Source organism: Scylla paramamosain, chromosome 16 (genome assembly GCF_035594125.1).
Source record: "Scylla paramamosain isolate STU-SP2022 chromosome 16, ASM3559412v1, whole genome shotgun sequence".
Taxonomy (NCBI): Eukaryota; Metazoa; Arthropoda; class Malacostraca; order Decapoda; family Portunidae; genus Scylla; species Scylla paramamosain.
In genome coordinates this window covers 203,929-222,277 of record NC_087166.1, presented here as the reverse complement: position 1 = coordinate 222,277, position 18,349 = coordinate 203,929, and the positions used below count along the sequence as shown (strand labels likewise).

The 18,349-nt window shown below is 39.2% G+C and overlaps 1 protein-coding gene across 4 annotated transcripts in view; it reads left to right on the top strand.

Moving 5' to 3' along the window:
* LOC135107854 (E3 ubiquitin-protein ligase UBR4-like) overlaps positions 1-18,349 on the top strand; it is a 66,138-nt gene that overhangs the window by 34,005 nt on the left and 13,784 nt on the right. For 3 of the 4 annotated variants that reach the window (XM_064018149.1, XM_064018152.1, XM_064018151.1), the window contains exons 44-68: positions 362-570; positions 958-1,274; positions 1,538-1,768; positions 1,887-2,003; positions 2,233-2,579; positions 4,234-4,401; positions 5,171-5,329; positions 5,945-6,082; positions 6,228-6,402; positions 7,105-7,436; positions 8,102-8,287; positions 8,900-9,054; positions 9,308-9,446; positions 9,674-9,765; positions 11,055-11,307; positions 11,859-12,056; positions 12,653-12,827; positions 12,968-13,095; positions 13,785-13,891; positions 14,691-14,910; positions 15,114-15,269; positions 15,652-15,939; positions 16,825-17,036; positions 17,796-18,036; positions 18,205-18,318. In XM_064018149.1, the coding sequence (XP_063874219.1) occupies positions 362-570; positions 958-1,274; positions 1,538-1,768; positions 1,887-2,003; positions 2,233-2,579; positions 4,234-4,401; positions 5,171-5,329; positions 5,945-6,082; positions 6,228-6,402; positions 7,105-7,436; positions 8,102-8,287; positions 8,900-9,054; positions 9,308-9,446; positions 9,674-9,765; positions 11,055-11,307; positions 11,859-12,056; positions 12,653-12,827; positions 12,968-13,095; positions 13,785-13,891; positions 14,691-14,910; positions 15,114-15,269; positions 15,652-15,939; positions 16,825-17,036; positions 17,796-18,036; positions 18,205-18,318 (4,857 nt within the window). The remainder of the gene's footprint in view (positions 1-361; positions 571-957; positions 1,275-1,537; positions 1,769-1,886; positions 2,004-2,232; positions 2,580-4,233; positions 4,402-5,170; positions 5,330-5,944; positions 6,083-6,227; positions 6,403-7,104; positions 7,437-8,101; positions 8,288-8,899; positions 9,055-9,307; positions 9,447-9,673; positions 9,766-11,054; positions 11,308-11,858; positions 12,057-12,652; positions 12,828-12,967; positions 13,096-13,784; positions 13,892-14,690; positions 14,911-15,113; positions 15,270-15,651; positions 15,940-16,824; positions 17,037-17,795; positions 18,037-18,204; positions 18,319-18,349) is intronic. The other variant, XM_064018150.1, reaches the window with a different exon arrangement.

Genomic DNA, 18,349 nt, shown 5'->3' with positions numbered 1-18,349 from the left:
GGACAGATACGGCATATAGGGAAATAAGGACTTATATGAAGGTGGAAGGAAAGCTTAGAGAGTTTCAGTGTAGGTGCAGGAGTGAGACAGGGGGGGGGTGTAATGTCTCTATGGTTGTTTAATGTTTGTATGGACATATCGTATGTGGAAGATGCCTTAAGTAGGAAATGTTTGGTGCAAGGCTGCAGCTAAATTGAATGAAGTGTGTTGTAGTAGCATGTCTGTTGGTAGTGCAGAGCATTACTGTAACAATGCAGAGCATTGTTACTTTCATTAGTATTATTAGTAGTAGGTAATAATAGAGTATAATTCTTTTATTGGCTGTTTTGGTGAATTTAGTTGAATTTTGGTCTCCTTCCAGCATCACACCCGGACATTACTTGCATCCCTGCATCAGAGCCGAGTGGCTTACCACAATCATAAGGATGAAGCACAGCTCACCAGTGTGGTAGAAGCCCTAAGTAACCTCCGCCATGTGACAGACCCTCACCAGCTTGACTGTGAAGCATACCACCGTCTCGTGGTCACAGCCAGGAATGTTGCTGTGGCTCGGCCCCACAACCTTGTCAAGTGAGGCTGATTTCACATTACCAGTGTTTGAAGGAAAAATTCATCACATACCAATTTTAAATAAAGATGGAACCATAAATGCATTGACAAAGGCCAATTTTGTTTGAGATAATCTAGTTCTTAATGTCTCTTGCAAGACCTTTACACCCTTTGATTTGTCTTCAGTATATATATATATATATATATATATATATATATTGTGACAATAATCATTTCTTGGCTCAGCTGATGAGTGTCTTCTGGGCTCTGCACCATGCCAAGCCCACCAATTGCTCTTTTATATTGGTCTTTTGTGTGCATTGTTTTTAGTTGTCTTTAAAGATTATTAAGGAAATATGAAAATAACATCTTGTTCCTCATGTCTCAAGTATAACTTTATTGTTGTAGATACACTGAAAAAGTGGCTGCTGTAGACTTATCAGCTGTTCACTCAGAGGAGGATATGAGAAAGCTTGAAGTGATTGCTTCCTCACCTGGACCCAAAGCAGAGGGAGATGTTTCCAGGAAGAGTGATGGAGACTCCACTCTAAGCAAGACCTCTGACACTACTTCTGACTCTGAAGCCACCCTTGAGGGAGGTGACAGCAATGGCAATGATGTGAGCTGTGACGATAATCATTTCTTGGCTCAGCTGATGAGTGTGTTCTGGGCTCTGCACCATGCCAAGCCCACCAATCTCTTCCTTACTCCCATGTGCCAGCCAGGTGAGACATGTACAAAGCCTTGGTGTCTGAGGATTTGTTAAACAGCATAAGCCATTCCTGAAATTCTGTATGTGTATGGTCCTGTGGAAATGGAATGCCAATCATTCTGCTTTGCTGTGTATGTATGTATGTATGTGTGTATGTGCAAAGTATTCTATATATATTAATTACTGATCAACTTTCTTTACATATAAAAAGATGGTTAATATTGAAGTGTAAATTTTTTTGTTAACATTGTTCCTTATCAGCATACTATTTTACAGGATTGACATACATAGAAGCAACAGTTCAGGCAGTTGTGGAAATCATCCATGCCTACACAGTCTGCTCTCTCTCAGCTGTTCCTCTTGCTGTGCGTCTTTACACAGAACTTTTGCTGTGCACTGACACAGCTGTTAGTTTTGGAGCCAAGCAAGCCCTAATCAGGGTGTTGAGACCACGTCACAAGAGACGCAAAGTATTCATCCCCAGCCCTCCACGTTGCTCTACACCAGGTAGATTGTGCACGATTTTATCATAATCTTTTTTATATTTTATTTCTACTAATTGCTTTTAGAAAGTGAAGCCCAAACAGATATAGAGTGAATTGCCTCACTAACAAGTTTGTTGCAGGTGTTGGAGTGGAGGAGTCTGAGAAGCCAGCAGCAGCTCCACAGGAAGCAGGTGGAGCTGCTTTGGTTGAACCACCTTTTGAAGGAGCTGAAGCACCTGATCCTATTGCTGAACCAGGTGAGTCTAGTAGCCTTTACATCCATTGTTTTTATACACAAATTACAAAATTTGCTACAGGAAGTGTATGAAGTGCATGCATGCTATGTAAAAGAAGGCATAGCCTTGTTTATATTTACCTTTTTCTCATGATGTTCTTTATTCTATGTGTAGGTTACATCATGCCATGTAATCTTTGTGACAAAATTTCCAAACTATTAGTTTTCAGAAATTATTTCTTTCTTTGCAGGTGGAGGTGGCGAAGGTCTGGAGGCTCTGGGAATGTTGGGTGGTGGTGGCGGAGCAGGTGGCCTTAATTTACGTGGAGTTCTTATGGGAGGCATGTTGGATCTACCAGCTGATGACGATGATGCTATGATGGAGCTGGCTATTGCTCTTTCTTTGCATGAGGAACCAGGCCAAGCTCCAGCTGAACTTGGCAACCTTCATCCAGGTCTGCAGGGCTTGGTGGGTGGCCTGCCAGGGCTGCACCGTCTACAAGGGTTAAGTGGACAAGTGCTACACAGCCTTCAAGTGCTGGCTGGTGGAGGAATGCCAGGAGGCAATGCCCAGGCAAATCCACAAGAGGTACAACAGGTTAGACTCTCTCTGTGCTGGTTGATGTGTGTGTGTGTGTGTGTGTGTGTAATAATAATAATAATAATAAAAAGTGGTTTATTATTCAGGCAGTTAACAAACTGAAAATGTACAGAGGGGGTGGGGAAATACTTAACATTAATCCTAAAGCTTAGTCTAATCTAGAAGGGAAATACTATTGATTAATGGCTCGCACCATGGTGGGAATCACGCTGAGTCTGTATCGGTCCGTGTGCGGCGCCTTTAGGGACGTTATCTTGTTGTGGTGTCTGGTGGCACGGACCAGGCGAGGCGTGTCAGGTGCCAGCATGTGTCTGAGACGTGGATGATGCAGCAGTCCCCTTTCAAACTTCTCCAGAGCCTCTCGGTGCCTGGTGGATAGTCTGGACAGACTCAGGGTGGTCAGGGCTTCATCATGGGTGGTGTAGGCAGGGCCAAGAATGACCCTGCATGCCCCTTTCTGCACGCTCTCCAGCTGTAGCTGTTGAGTGTGTGTGAGGAAGGAGGACCACACTGGGGAGACATACATGAGTTTGAGGAGAATGAAGGTGAGGTACACCCCCCCTTAACTCATCTCTCGGCGTACCCAGCGACCTGAGTCTGCACAGCATTTACAGCTTGTAGGTAGCGGATATTACGGTGCTGGCGACATGCTGCTTCCAGGTCAGCTGGTCGTCCACCGTGACTCCGAGAAGCTTGGCACGTCAGACCACCTGGAGGGGATGAGGGCCCACTGTGAGCTGGGGAGGGGGCACTGGTACAGAGGAGGTACAGAAATGCATCACCACAGTTTTGCTGTGGTTGATGGTCATCTTGCTCTCCTCCGTCCATGTCTGCAGTCACTCCAGAATTGCTTGCAGTGGAGAGTAGTCCGGGTCCTTGTTGGAGACTGGGACACCCACAGTGCAGTCATCCACATATTTCCAGCAATGGGGGTGTCAGTGAGGGCATCATTAATGAGGAGGAGGAAGCATAGTGGACCCATCTTGGTCCCCTGGGGGACCCCACATGTCAGCTGTTGGAAGTTAGAGACAGAGTCCTGATAGTGAACGGCCTGACGCTTCCCTTTGAGGAAGTCGGCTAGCCACACTACCAGGTTAGGAGGGAGACCCAGACTTATTACCTTGCTGATGACAACAGTGTGATCAACAAGATCAAAGGCTTTTTTGAAGTCCACAAAAGTAACAGCTAGAGAGGTGTTTTGCTTGTCCAGGTGGCTGTGGATGAATTCAAGGAAGCTCATCAGGTAATGGGAGGTGGAGGTGGCTTTAATATTTCCAAACTGTGTGTGTGTGTGTGTGTGTGTGAGTGAAAGATTATGCATGAAGGAAAATGTTTGTGTATGCATATTTTCATAATTTTCTTTGCATTATCTTATCCTGAGGCCTAAGGTCTGGCTATTTCATGAAATACAATACTAATGGGTATGTGATTCTGACTAGTCAAATGTTGAAGAGCTTGGGAGAAATTTCAAGGGTGTGTCCTTCAAAGATCATACTCTTACTTGGTGACATTGTGCATTTGCATGAAAGCTTGTATCCTGTCAGCAACATAGGCTGTGTTTATTGACCATTTATCAAATTGAAAAACGTATCCATAGTAAATTCTTAAGTTAGTGCAAGATATCATAGATTATTTTTTTACCTTTGTGCAGGATGGTGGAGAGGAAGCAGATGGTGTGGATGGTGAGGGTGCAGATGGTCAAGAGAATGGCCACTACTCAGATACAACAGCCTCAGCCAATGGTTCAGATGATGATGATGGAGATGGCTCTACTGCAGCCACAGATGGGTCCAATCTAAGGGCATCACCTGCTGAACATGTAAGTGGATGTGTGACATGTCCAGCCTCAGAATGGCTGTGGTCTTGGAAACTGTGTAAGATTACAGAGTATATGAGATGATGTGTATGGAAGAGTGGGCTTTGTTAGCGGATGGTGTGCATTGGATACAAAGTCCACTGAGATGTTCTGGTATGCATAGAGAATGAATGGAGGAAGCTAGTTCAGTTACATTATTATGAGCTGAATATGAATCACACATACAGTAGAAGGGAGACCTCTTTTAGCCCATGCAAGTATGTTTCTGTATCACACATGGAGGACACGGAGAAGCTTTCTTGAGAATATTTCTGTTGTGGCAATCTCCAAAGGAAGCAGTTCATTGCAACACACATACAAGAAAGTGAAAAGAATTTTAGTAATTTCATTGTACTGTGTAAATAAGGCTTTTTTTTTTTTTTTTTTTTTTTTTTTTTTTTTTTTTTTTTTTAAGGGTGTTTTCAGGTGGTTGAGGTTTCATATGTGATAATTATTTTAAGTTCCATATATGATAATCATTTGTGTGCTTTGCACTCTGTATTAAGGAGAAACAACTGCACAGACAATATCTTCTGGAAATTAGAGTGAGGATAAAACAAAACTACCAGAAAATGATAATTGGCAATGACATATCAATCACTTTTTATGAGATTTTTTTAGATATTTTTATAGTATTTTTGGTCTGAACTTGAAATATATATGTATTACTTAAGATTCCTTTAAGTACCTGTTCATTTAGTTTTTTTTTTTTTTTTTTTTTGTCTTGCTTAAGGCTGGAAGTGCTGGGAGTGAGTCTGGAGGCTCTGTTGTTGAGAGTCTTGGTGGTGAGCATAATGTGTCTGGGCGCAGTTCAGCCTATGGTGACACAGGCCATGAGTCAACATCAACAACACTACGAGAAGGAGCAGCAGCTCTACCTTCTACTATGCAGGTGAGACAATCAAGTATTGGTTTGTATTGAGAAATGGTTAAGAGTTATGTGAGCAAAAGGAGAGTCTCTTTGTGTTTTGGAAGTAGCCAAGTGTACTAAAAAGTTTGACCCCCTTCCTCTCTCTCTCTCTCTCTCTCTCTCTCTCTCTCTCTCTCTCTCTCTCTCTCTCTCTCTCTCTCTCTCTCTCTCTCTCTCTCTCTCTCTCTCTCTCTCTCTTTCTTTCTCTGAGGTGGTTGAGGTGCATTATATATGATTGGAACAATGAAAGAGCTAATGAGTAAATGTTAATTAAAAGATTTATTATAAAAAGAGAATATTAAAAAAGTAGGCCACCAAAAATTATCTGTAACATGCAGTATACGTAATGCATTGCTGCTGCACTGGATCTTGTATTAAGCCATGATATAACTGTATGTGACCTAGGGACAAGAGGCTTAAGTCTGTTATAAAGAGAGGCAGATAGATATTTCATATATATATATATATATATATATATATATATATATATATATATATATATATATATATATATATATATATAGTACCATTTCCATGAATTATAATTATATAATGATGGAAAAATTTGTTAAAATTTGTGATATCTTTCTCCTTCAGGGTGAATTGATAGAAGAAGAATTACCAGAAGGAGGCGTTGGTCTTCACACCTTACGACTAGCCCTCTTGGATGCCCTTATCCAACGTATTCCTTCCTTGGCCTCAGTGGGTGGTGTCACTGCCATTCCTTTCTTCCAGGTAGAAAATTATTTTCTTATTAATGAGAAGCAATCTGTACATTTGTGGTGGTTGCTCACATGTTAAATAAAAATATAGTTGGAGCATGAGCCATATAGCACATTGTAAATACAATATATTGAATTAAAATGTGTTGATTTTGTAGGTCTTATTGATGCTCACCTCTGACCTTGATGGCAATGACACAAGAGACCGGGCCAGTCTAGATGCAGTTCTTTCTGCTTTGGTGACACAACTCAACATGGGAAGCATTGACCTGAACACTGTGTCAGAGCGCACACCAAGCAGGGAGGTCCAGCTGGTGGTCATGAGGCTTCTAAGTAAGAATGTACATTTGTTCATCATCATGATTGTTACAACAAAAGTTTGCAAGATTTTGTTATGATACAGTTAACCCTACTTTATTAGGATATTTCACCAATGAAAAATTAATTACCATTTTAATTACTCTTATTATAAAATTGCTTTTCATATGTTAGGGGAATAACTACATTTTAAAGAACCATCTTCCTATTACATGACAGGCTCTCATCCCCCTTAAAACAGTATATGGTATAACTAAGACAAGGTATTTACATTGTTAATATTCATATTTGCATCCAGAAGCACCTCATTCCTGCTTCCATGTGTGTGTGTATTAGGTGTAGGAATAGAAGGCCAATAATCTTACCATCCTGTGGGTTTATGCAAAGTTTATGTGATTGAGGCCATCAGGGAAATAATAAGAATGGGTAGAATGTGTTGGTTTTGTACTTAAAGAGAAAGGATGATACTGTAATGTAAGTTGAAGACCTTCAAGTAGAAGATAAAGTTAAAAGGTAGATGAAAAAAGTATTGAGATACTCTTAGGAAAGGATATTGGCAGTATAGGACTAGTCTTAGGAAAGGATATTGGCAGTATAGGACTAGACTTGCAAGGTTCATTGAGTTATGTTGCTGGTTGTCAAGCTGCTTTTTTGGGCTCTAAAAATATGAAGAGATATTATTATTAGAAAAATTATCTATTTACAACTCCTTTGCAGGTGTAATGATGTCTCGCAGCAAATCAGGAGCTAGACCCAGTAATGAGAGCTCCAGTGTTATACCCCAAGCCACAGCCAGTTGCCTGGTGCGTTCAGGAGCCATGGATCACTGCTTGGCTCTGTTGAAGGCTCTGCTGGAGTATTGGAGAGCCTCATCTAAGGAACAGAGTGGGACTGTTATTGGTGCCGGCTTACTGAAGCCTCGGCCTCTCACAGTGCCTCCAGACATGTCACCCTTCTTCCTGCGCCAGTATGTGAAAGGCCATGCCCATGATGTGTTTGCTGCTTTCCCACACCTGCTGACTGAAATGGTCCTCAGGTTACCATATCAGGTATGAGCTAATGGTTGTTTATGTATCTTCCCCTGAATTTAAATTCAAATATCACTTGTATTACGGTCATTGGAGTTGAGTAATGATTATTTTATGTGACTCACCTTCCTTATCTTGACATTCAGTTTATTTATTATTTTCTATATGCATCTCATTATGAACTTGACTCAATCCTGTAAAGAACAATTAGGTAAGAACGCACTGTTGTGGCCGTGACACTGTTGTCTATTGAATAATTATAAGCAGTCTTGTGATTGGTTGGCTGCATCAGATGGTGGAAGTGATAAGCCAGTAGTAGGGCTGGATGCATGCCTTGTGGGCTCAGATCAAAAGAAACATCAGGCTCAGTGATGACTGGGAGAGTTGAACTGGACCAGTATTCTGGCCTTATGTAGTGTGTTGGTTGGACTATTTATTTTGGCTTCACTGAGCATAAGGGTTAACATACCCATTGGTATTATTGTACTACTTGCAAATGGAATTACTTGTTGTGATTTTTCATCTACGTCAATTAATAAAACTAAATAATGAAAGAGGTCAACATGAACTTGACACATCTTGTACACAGTGAGATAAACATATACACAAGCTAATTCGGTCACTCTCAAATAGGACTTCTTTTACTGCTTGGATTCCATATTAATTTATTTTATTTACCTTCAAAGATGAAGAAACTTGGAGAAGGAGGACAGTTTGAACCAGCCTGGTCCCACTATTTGTGTGAGTACATGATGACCCAGCAAACCCCTGTGGTGCGCAGACAGGTGCGCAAGTTATTGCTGTTCATTTGTGGTCACAAGGACAGATATCGTCAGATGAGGGACATGCATGCCCTTGACTATCACATAAAGGTGAGTGTATGAAGGTACTTAACTTAGAAAAGTATTCTTTTGTATCTGGAGAATCTTCATGTTTGAAAATGTAAAAGTGTTTAAATTGGTCATTTTGATACTGAGCAATTTTGTGATGAAGTGTTTTTTGCTAGACCTATAAGCATCTGGCTAGACATAAGGTATTTGGATTTATATCATGTTAGGTGGGTGTGAGTGTGCAGATTTGGCTTATGAATTTTTGTGTCAAGTATCACCAAGCTTTTGGCAAAATTTAACTGCAATATTGCTCAGTGCGTTCCATCATTACATGTATGGTGAAAATGCATGAACTTGTCCAGTTAAACTAACTTGTCCAGTTAAAAAAAATCATACATATACAGAAAAGTCTCTTCCACTCCTTGCACCTCTTTGCTCAAAAGTCCCTGAGAAGAAAATAAGGTGATGTACTGTTTTAACAGATCATGTAGATAAGTGGAGAGGATTTCCCATGTTGGTAGATGTTTATTGTGAGTGAAAATGATTTCCCCTGCTACTCTTAATTAATTTAATCTGCCACCCTTTCCGTACTTTGCTCTAATAATAGCAAACTTGTCTGTAACAAGGGGATTCTAATGTCTGTTTCTCTTGCAGGATGTGAAGGTGTTGTGTGCACAGGGAGGGTTCAGCTTTTCTGGCAGTGCATCCCTCATTCCCATCAGCCTTCCCTATGACTCTCTTATTCAGCTGATTGAGCACCTCAAGTCCTGTGTTGATATAGCTTCATCACGCACACCAAACTGGCAAAAGTGGGTTTCTGTAATGGATATCTCTGCTTTATGTATTGCTTGTTTATAAGTAAAGGCCCAGTCTTTTAATTCTTTAATTGTATGTAATAAAGGTGGCAAAGGTTATTTAATAACAGTGAAATCCATTTGAATAGGGATTATCATGTGTGAAGTTCTTTTATTCAAATAAGTTAATTCATTCTAGATTATTTTTCATCATAATGTTGATGTGTTTTCCTGAATGGTTCATCTAAAAACTGTCATAATGCTACAGGTACTGCTTAAAGGATGAGAGTGTCCTGGGTTTCCTGATGGAGGTGTCTTGCCTCCTAGAGGAAGGTGTTGCTCCAACAGTCCTCCAACTTCTTCAGGCAGCCCTCTGTCCCTCCTCAAAGAATTCTGATAGCTCCAAGGTTATAGTGGTTTTAATTTCCTTGTTTTCATGAGCGATATAGTTACACAACCTGATATGTCATTCCCTTCACAGATTTATAATAGTTCTTGTAAACTAATTTTGTATACATATTTATGTAATATACATTTGGCTCAGAATATTGTTATACTGTTTTACTATCTAATACTATAGTATTTAGCTGTTGGTCTAGTTTCTTGAAAGGGAATAATACTCATTACCTTGCAGAGTGGCAGCAAAAGGGCCTCCAGTGAGGATAGTGAAGGAGAGACCCGTGGGGAGGAAGCCCATTGTGCTGCTCTGGTAGCTCAGATTAACAGGTAAGCACATTGTTTTATGTAACTAGATGAAAGTGTTTTTCCTTGTCTTTGTTCCTTGCTATGGATGTGGCCAGCTGTGCTGTGCCTGGACCCCTTGGGTATAGTACAGTGGGCCACAAGGCTATCCCTTTCCACTGGAGCTAAGAGTGTGAATGATGTGTGAGTGTGTGGTGCTTTGTTTGTGCTTGTCCAAAGTATCCTGCATCTGTTGTAGTCTCAGGATTCAAGTAGGTGCAGGGTAGGGAACAGCCTAATTATGAAAGGGGAGGGGTAAACTATTGTATGCTTTTATGCTTTGTTATGGATATATGTGGCCAGCTGTGCAATAGCTAAACTCCAGGGGTGTAGTAGAGTGGTCAAAGGGCCCATCCCTTTCCCCCAGGTGTCTACATGGCTAAGAGTGTGAACAATATGTGTATGAGTGTGTGGTGCCTTGTGTGGGATATCTTGTGTGGGATTCCTAACCTGGTATAGATAGGTAGCTAGTTAAGGAGAATAATTAAATTGGAACATGGAGTACTGGAACTTGTGAGAGTGAGAGTGCAAGACTGAAGTTTATGAACAGCAGCCAAACTATTTTACCATAACCTTGAGTATCCAGAAATTTGCACCAGATTTAGACTTGCTTAGACATTCTATCATAAAGAAAATACAGAAATCTAAGTTATCTGTACTGAAATAAAGAAGAGAGAAAAAAGCTAGACAACTTAAAAAGTCTATCTCACTTTGATGCCCCACTCCCTTAGGGAACACCTCCCAAAGGGATAACCATGAAAGTAAAACCTCCACCTCTCCCTATCTTGTCCCTTCTTGCTTGTTCAAGCTCATGGTCTGTAATAACATTTCATTCACAAATGTACTCCTTTACCCTATCTTTCACTTTCATTGTGGTGTTGCTCTCCTATAAGGATCTTCAGTTTCACTCACATACACTATCTTTACAAATTCTTCACTCTGAGTCCTTTTAGTCTTGCCGTACTATTTATGTGTGTCCTTCTATATCTCAGCTTACAAACTATTAAAAGAATTTGGGTTTGAATGTTTATGTAAAAACCTGAATTGAAAACATTTATTAGATAGTCTGTATATTGTAGAAAGCAGTGTATTTGTGCATGGTTATTAACTAATGCTGTTGTACCCCTCTTTTAGCCCTGATCAGAATTCACCAAAATTAGCCACCATATTCTATGTTTACTATGTATTGTAATATTGAATTTTTTTAGTACACCATCATGTGGAGTTAAGCACCATAAAATAACTCCATCATGTACTCTACCACCTTTCTTCAGATACTTGGACCGGAATCGGATCAGTCAGTTTGTGTGCACCTTCCTTCTGGAGTCTAATTCAACGGGTGTGCGGTGGCAGGCACATTCCCTAGTGTTGGCTCTATACCGACACTCCCCACCACGGGATCAAGACACCCTCCTCACTCTTATGTGGTCCTTGTGGCCTCACCTCCCAGCCTATGGACGTAAAGCAGCACAATTTGTGGATCTCTTGGGATACTTCTCTCTTAAGACACAGCATTGTGAAAAGAAGGTAATGGTTATTGGCAGTCATTTTTACAATCAAGTTAGGACAGAATGAGGAAAATTAATCTAGGCTTGTGGACAATGTAAGGAAAGGATAAATGTAACCACACTGTTTATGGTACTTCAGCTGCCACTACCATAAAATTTCATAATTGAATAATGGAAATATTAAAAATTAAATGAAATTATTATTTATAAGAATGAAAATTTAAAAATACTAAATAAAATTCAAAATACAAAATCTATTATGTTGGTAATGAAAATTACTGTTGCCTAAGAAATCCACATAACTATTACACAGTTCACGTCTCAGGTTGTTTATGTGTGTGTGATGCCAAAAACAGAAAAGAACCATATTACATTAATTTCAAGCTCAGTTTAACACTCTCTCTCTCTCTCTCTCTCTCTCTCTCTCTCTCTCTCTCTCTCTCTCTCTCTCTCTCTCTCTCTCTCTCTCTCTCTCTCTCTCTCTCTCTCTCTCTCTCTCTCTCTCTCTCTCATGCCACCATATATATATACAGAAGAAAAAACAGACTTGTAAAAACTATTCTTTTTCAGGTTATTGAATACATTAACCGTGCAGTAACAGTTCTGCGTACTCAGTCCCAGCTCTTGGCCAACCATCCTAATGCCAACCTGTACAATTCTTTGGCTTCACTTGTGGAGTTTGATGGATATTATTTGGAGTCTGAGCCTTGTCTAGTGTGTAACAATCCTGAGGTGCCTTTCTCCAGTGTCAAGCTGTCAACTGTAAAGGTAGTTATCATAAGGTCTTTCATTATAATTTCTGCATCATCATCATCATCATCACCATCATTAAGCTGTATGATTATATTACAGAACAAAGGCCTTCACTAAGCTTGTCTATTCATATTTGTGATCTGTATTCATTTAATCATTTGTATATATCCAGCAATCCATCTCTCTCTGATGCCTCATTTTCTTCAGAAGCATCCTCTTAGGGCCTGACAATAGCTGAAAAGCTTACATATTCCCCTTTTGTTGGTTAATATTGCGCAGAGGAAAATCATGTGTGGGTAAATGTATACAAATTAAAATTATGATGGCAGTTATAATATTAATCTTGATCCTGATGGCATTCACTTTGTTTTGAAATTAGGAATTTTTAAGGATTGACAAATCAGTTAATTATTTATAAGATAAAACACTTTTCTAACTCCTGGATCAGTTACAGAAATTACAGCAAAGGACTTAAGTGATTAAAGATACTTTATGCAGAATCCTCAGATTGAGTTCATTCATTTGTTTAATGTAGGCACTTTAGATTGTTAAACATTCCAGCATTTAAAGAGGTTATAAATGGATGGTGTGACAAGTTTGATGGGTTCCAGGTGGATTCTCGTTTCACCACAACAACTCAGCTGGTGAAGTTAGTCGGGAGCCACATGATCAGCCGACTTACTCTTCGCATTGCTGACCTCAAGCGCACGAAAATGGTTCGCACTCTCAACGTCTTTTACAACAACCGTTCAGTGCAAGCTGTGGTGGAACTCAAGAATAAACCTTGTAAGTAATTCAGGTATTCTGTGTATCAATTCCTTATAGATATATGATGCATGTGTATATAGATTTGCCATCACCTTATGATTATTTTAAAAAGAGTTAAATATAATCATGCAAATTACAATAATGTAAATTTGTTACAGCTATGTGGCATCGTGCCAAGAAGGTGACATTGTCTGCTGGGCAAATTGAGGTCAAGATAGACTTCCCATTGCCAATTATTGCTTGTAATCTTATGTTTGAGTACACAGACTTCTACGAGAACCTTCAGGTATGATATTTATTTATTTTTACTCTCTCTCTCTCTCTCTCTCTCTCTCTCTCTCTCTCTCTCTCTCTCTCTCTCTCTCTCTCTCTCTCTCTCTCTCTCTCTCTCTCTCTCTCTCTCTCTCTCTCTCTCTCTCTCTCTCTCTCTCTCTCTCTCTCTCTCTCTCTATATATATATATATATATATATATATATATATATATATATATATATATATATATATATATATATATATATATATATAAAAGAAAAAAATCATTGGTATGAAGTCCAAATCTGAGCAAAGTAGGCAAGTTGTTGGTTACTTTAAGTCAAAGTCAGAGTTGGCATCCATAGAAGTATCTCTGACTTCTCTACAAGATCAGTTCTCATGCTTATCCAGTTTTGCCCTTTTGTGGGAAATTCTTATAAACTTGTGGGAGAAATTAACTTCTTTGAACACTTATGGAATACTGATTAAACATGACTTAAAAATTTAAATATACTGTTTTGTGAGGTTTTACACTAACCAGCATGTAGATTATTTTGATTTACATCCCATATGCTATCTTGCAGTAATGCAGTATATATGCCACAGATTACTACTGTCCTGCAGGAAAGGGGGAGGGGTCAGATTATATTTCTGCTCACATAGTGATTTTATTTGCATACATTTAAGAGAGAAAATATTTTATATCTTTGAACTACTTCAGGCCTCAACGGAGACTTTGCAGTGTCCACGGTGTTCTGCAGCAGTGCCAGCATCTCCTGGAGTGTGCGCTAACTGTGGAGAGAATGTGTATCAGTGTCACAAGTGCAGGTAAGTCATCCAATGTTTAGGTGGGGGGAGAATGCATCTAATGCACCAATATTACCAGATGAGAGATTGAACACAGTTCAATGTTTAGGCTGATTTGGGTGAAGTAAAGATGGAATGTCATATGAGAGGCACAAAGAAAGCAGAAAACAGGATATACATGATGCTAAAGGGAGGACGTTAGCAATGTTCAAGTGAATAAGAAAATGTTCTGGAAAGAAGTGAAGAGAGTTAGGTAAAGACCATCTGATAGTGAGGAACAGGTGAAAGCAGGGGATGTAGGATGTTGGTTAGGCAGGATGAGGTGGGAAGGAGGAAGGCAGAGTATTTTGAGAAACTGCTGAATGCGGAAGAGGAGAGAGAAACTGAGAGTGGGACATTTGGAAGAGATATTTGAGTTAATGTACTAGGGGAGTTAAATGAGGCAAGTATAACGAAGGAAGAGGTGCAGACAGCAGTAAGGGAGATGAAAAGTGCTGTGGGGCAGTCAGGTGTGGTAGGAGAGAGTGCTTGCTATGAAAGAACCTTGTTCCTTGTTTTCTCTCCCCCAAAATTGACATGTGAAATATAGGTGCTTTATGTTCACGTGCAAATTCAGTCATATTTGATAACGCATAGTGTATTGGCAGTGTTAGGTATTGTAATATAATGATATCTTACCTTCTGGCATCAGAATGTCTCCAGGAACTTACTTTTCTCTCTCTCTCTCTCTCTCTCTCTCTCTCTCTCTCTCTCTCTCTCTCTCTCTCTCTCTCTCTCTCTCTCTCTCTCTCTCTCTCTCTCTCTCTCTCTCTCTCTCCAGAGCCATAAACTATGATGAGAAAGATCCATTCCTCTGCAATGCATGTGGCTATTGCAAGTATGCCAAATTTGACTACACACTACAGTGCCGACCATGCTGTGCAGTGGATCCTATTGAGAATGAAGATGACCGCAAGAAGGCAGTATTGAGTATCAACACTTTACTTGAGAAAGCAGATCGATATTACAAGCAGCTTCAGGGATACAAACCTACACTGGAGGTATGTATATGACAGATGAGCATATTCTTCTATCTTTTAAGAATATTGTTAGAGCGTGATTGTACCATTGTGTTGTAGTGAGTTAAAATCACCACTTAATATTGTAAAAGACTAATATGAAGTATCATTGACAGTACATGTCACTTGTACAAATATTTCATATGTGCAAATTAATCCAAGAGTCAAATAATTTATATTCTCAGCTGCTGGTGGTGCGCATCAGTGAACAAGGAGCCACACGCAGTGGAGATGAAGGCACCTCAGGAGGCACTCAGGTCAACAGGACAATCCAGCAACTTGCTCAGAAGTACTGTGGAGACTGCAAGAACTCATTTGATGACTTATCTAAAGTCATACAGGTATGACTTCATTGTCTGTTTATGCATTTGATGAATTTGAACAGTATGAGAACTATGTAGGAAGTGTGTGTGTGTATGTGTCAAGTGCTAACTGGTGCAATGAATGGAGGTGTCTTGTAACTTTTTTTTTCTGTTAGGTGCATGTAGTAAGATTTATTTTACATCCCTCATGCTCTTGTACCAAGACAAGATCTAGAAAATAACTTGAATATTCATCTCAGTTTTCATGAAAATTTCACAGCCACTGAAGATAAGGTAACTTTGTTGAAATTTCCATGTAAAGGACATTTTTCTGTCATCTATTTCTCTCCTAAAGTTTTGGTTTAAACACAAATGATCCTCTTAAAAAACATGCAATAATCTATAGTTTTCTCTTGCATAGCGAGTTCAAGCATCCCGCCGGGAGCTGGTGAACTTTGATCGATCACAAAAGGAGGGAGGAAAGAAGGCTGTAGTGTCCCCATTAAGTCGTGCTGGCATTGTCCACAACACCCTAGAAGAGGGTGCTGTGATTGGGGGTCGTTGTTATGGGTGTGCTGCTGCTGCTACGGAACACTGCATTACTCTGCTGAGAGCATTAGCTACCAACCCTGCACTGAGGGCTGCACTGTGTCAACATGGTCTCATCCACAACCTTATGGAGTACAACCTCCGTCGGGGTACTGTGCAGGTACTGTTATCTCTACATTATATTTATTGTGCTAGTCACCGACTGGAAATACACTCATAATGTGATAGAAGATTCACAGTTAAATAAGAGTAGATGTCTTCCCTTTTTTGTTTTCAAGAATCTTTTTCATTGCAATCTGTAAACTAATTAATTTCTTGGAAATACCTTAATGTGTATATGTTTTTGAAATCAGCAGGTTTTGTCTGGCTCAAAAGATAATGTTTCAGAAGAGCTTGTGTTCAACATTTCAACAAGGACCAATGAAACCACAATATAAAGTTGTCTGTTATAAATTTGTAAACTTTATCTGCTAGAGGCACAATACATCACTTCATTACTAAGTAATTGGTAAAGATTTGTCTTGTTTACAGGTCATAGTAAGTAAACATTTTATTTCCAAAGCCAAGGATTACTACTGTCTCTTCATATTACATTTGGATTCCTGTATTTTTAACCTAAGAAATCTGATCCATATGTGTAGGTCGGCTCCCTGTCTTTTGCCTAAATATTTGCCATTAAGAACTCAACCTATACTCAAGGAAATATGGTTTATAATTCATCTAATTATTTTTTTTAAACATACATCTATCAACATCTTTTACCTTGTTTCCTTTACTGCTCACATTTATTCCTTGTTCTCATTCATGCTGAATTTCTTTCTAATTTATTGTTTTCCTTGTTCCATACACTTCTCCCTCGGTTATTTTTCAAACCTCATCCACTCTTTATCTCTTTTATCACATATTTCTTCCTCCTTTTTATACTCTTTATGTCAGTTTTCTTGCATTTCTTCCTTGCTCTAGTACATTTCTAGAGTAGGAATAATCAAGGAAATTCAAATTTGAAAAACTAAGTTTTTCATTAGTGTCAAAACTTTGTGTCCAGGTTCGAAGTGAGGTTCGCCAGCTACTGTGCCTCCTGACCAAAGATGACTTGTCAGCCACGCAGGAGTTGAACCAACTTATTATGGAGAAAATAAGTATTGCTTTACGCTCGCACGTGAGCTCTCCTGATCTTGCTGCCACTGTGAGACATGAAATGGGACTCTTGGCAGCCTCAGCTCAGAAGGAGGATTCCTGCTGGGAATACAGACTCAGGTTAGCTTTGCAGTTCATTGTATTTTAGTGCTCATATTGTCTTGCTCCCTTCCAGTGTTTAATCCTCAAGGTGTTCCCAACCCTGTAGGGTATAAACAGTTAATACCACAAAGTCTTTTGGGAAGCTTTATAAAATACCATGCCTTATCAAATGAACAGATTTAATTTTCAGCTAAACAGTATTTCCTTGCTATGTTGTTGTCTCCCTTGTAATTTTTTTTGTTTTGTGCTATCACCAGCCTTGTGTTGGATGTAAGTAAGGATGACCTGTATGAGTTGCAGCATGTGCACCATGAACATGGTAATGAAATCATGTCTCACAATGTAGTGCCTAATTTTGACAAAAAGAAAAGAAAAAATTGTGGACAGCTAATGAAGACATTTCATCATTTACACTTCATCAAACACTGATCATCAACACCAGTCTGTGGGTTGGTTTCTTGGTATGGAAGAAAAAAAAAGTAAATAAATAAAATAATATATATATATATATATATATATATATTATATATATATATATATATATATATATATATATATATATATATATATATATATATATATATATATATATATATATATATATATATATATATTGTTGTTTTAAATATGAAAGAAAACCCACTCCAACATAGCAATAACTTTATTGACTTCCACTTTATAAACTTTCTGGAATGAACTTGAAATCATAGCATCAAATGGTATAGTTATATTGTTCTACATGGTATTTTGTTTTATAATATTCCTTTATCTTGATAGGTGTGTGGTTCAGCTGTTCTTGATGGCTGGTGGATCCAATGCTTCCCCCACTGTGATGGAGCACATTACTCTTCCATGCCTGCGTATCCTCCAGGGGGTCATGAGACCCCCAACCCCACCTCCACCACGAAAGAGCCGAGACAAAACTCCCACCACCTCAGCCACTTCAAACACAACTGTTCCAGGAACTACCACAGCTTCGGTGGCAGACTTCATGGCATCATACCTTGGAGGCTCAAAGGTACTCATTTATTGGTCTTGATAAAACTAATTAGAATAATTTTGCATGTCATATATCTGTATACAAGGATGATATTAGCTTACATTATGAAGTGCGAATAAAGTGTCTGTAAAATTTCTTGCTTCTCATAGTCATCACCAAGATAGTATTATTGTTTTGTCTTTCAAGGTTGGAGTGGATGTCAGCAAATGGCTTTCGGGCCACCCAGAACACTCCTACGAATACTGGAAGAAGCGGCTTGTAAGAAAAACAACTGAAGTGTCTGTCACGAAAATGAAAAAGGTATTTGCTAAGATTAAAATTTACTAGCTAC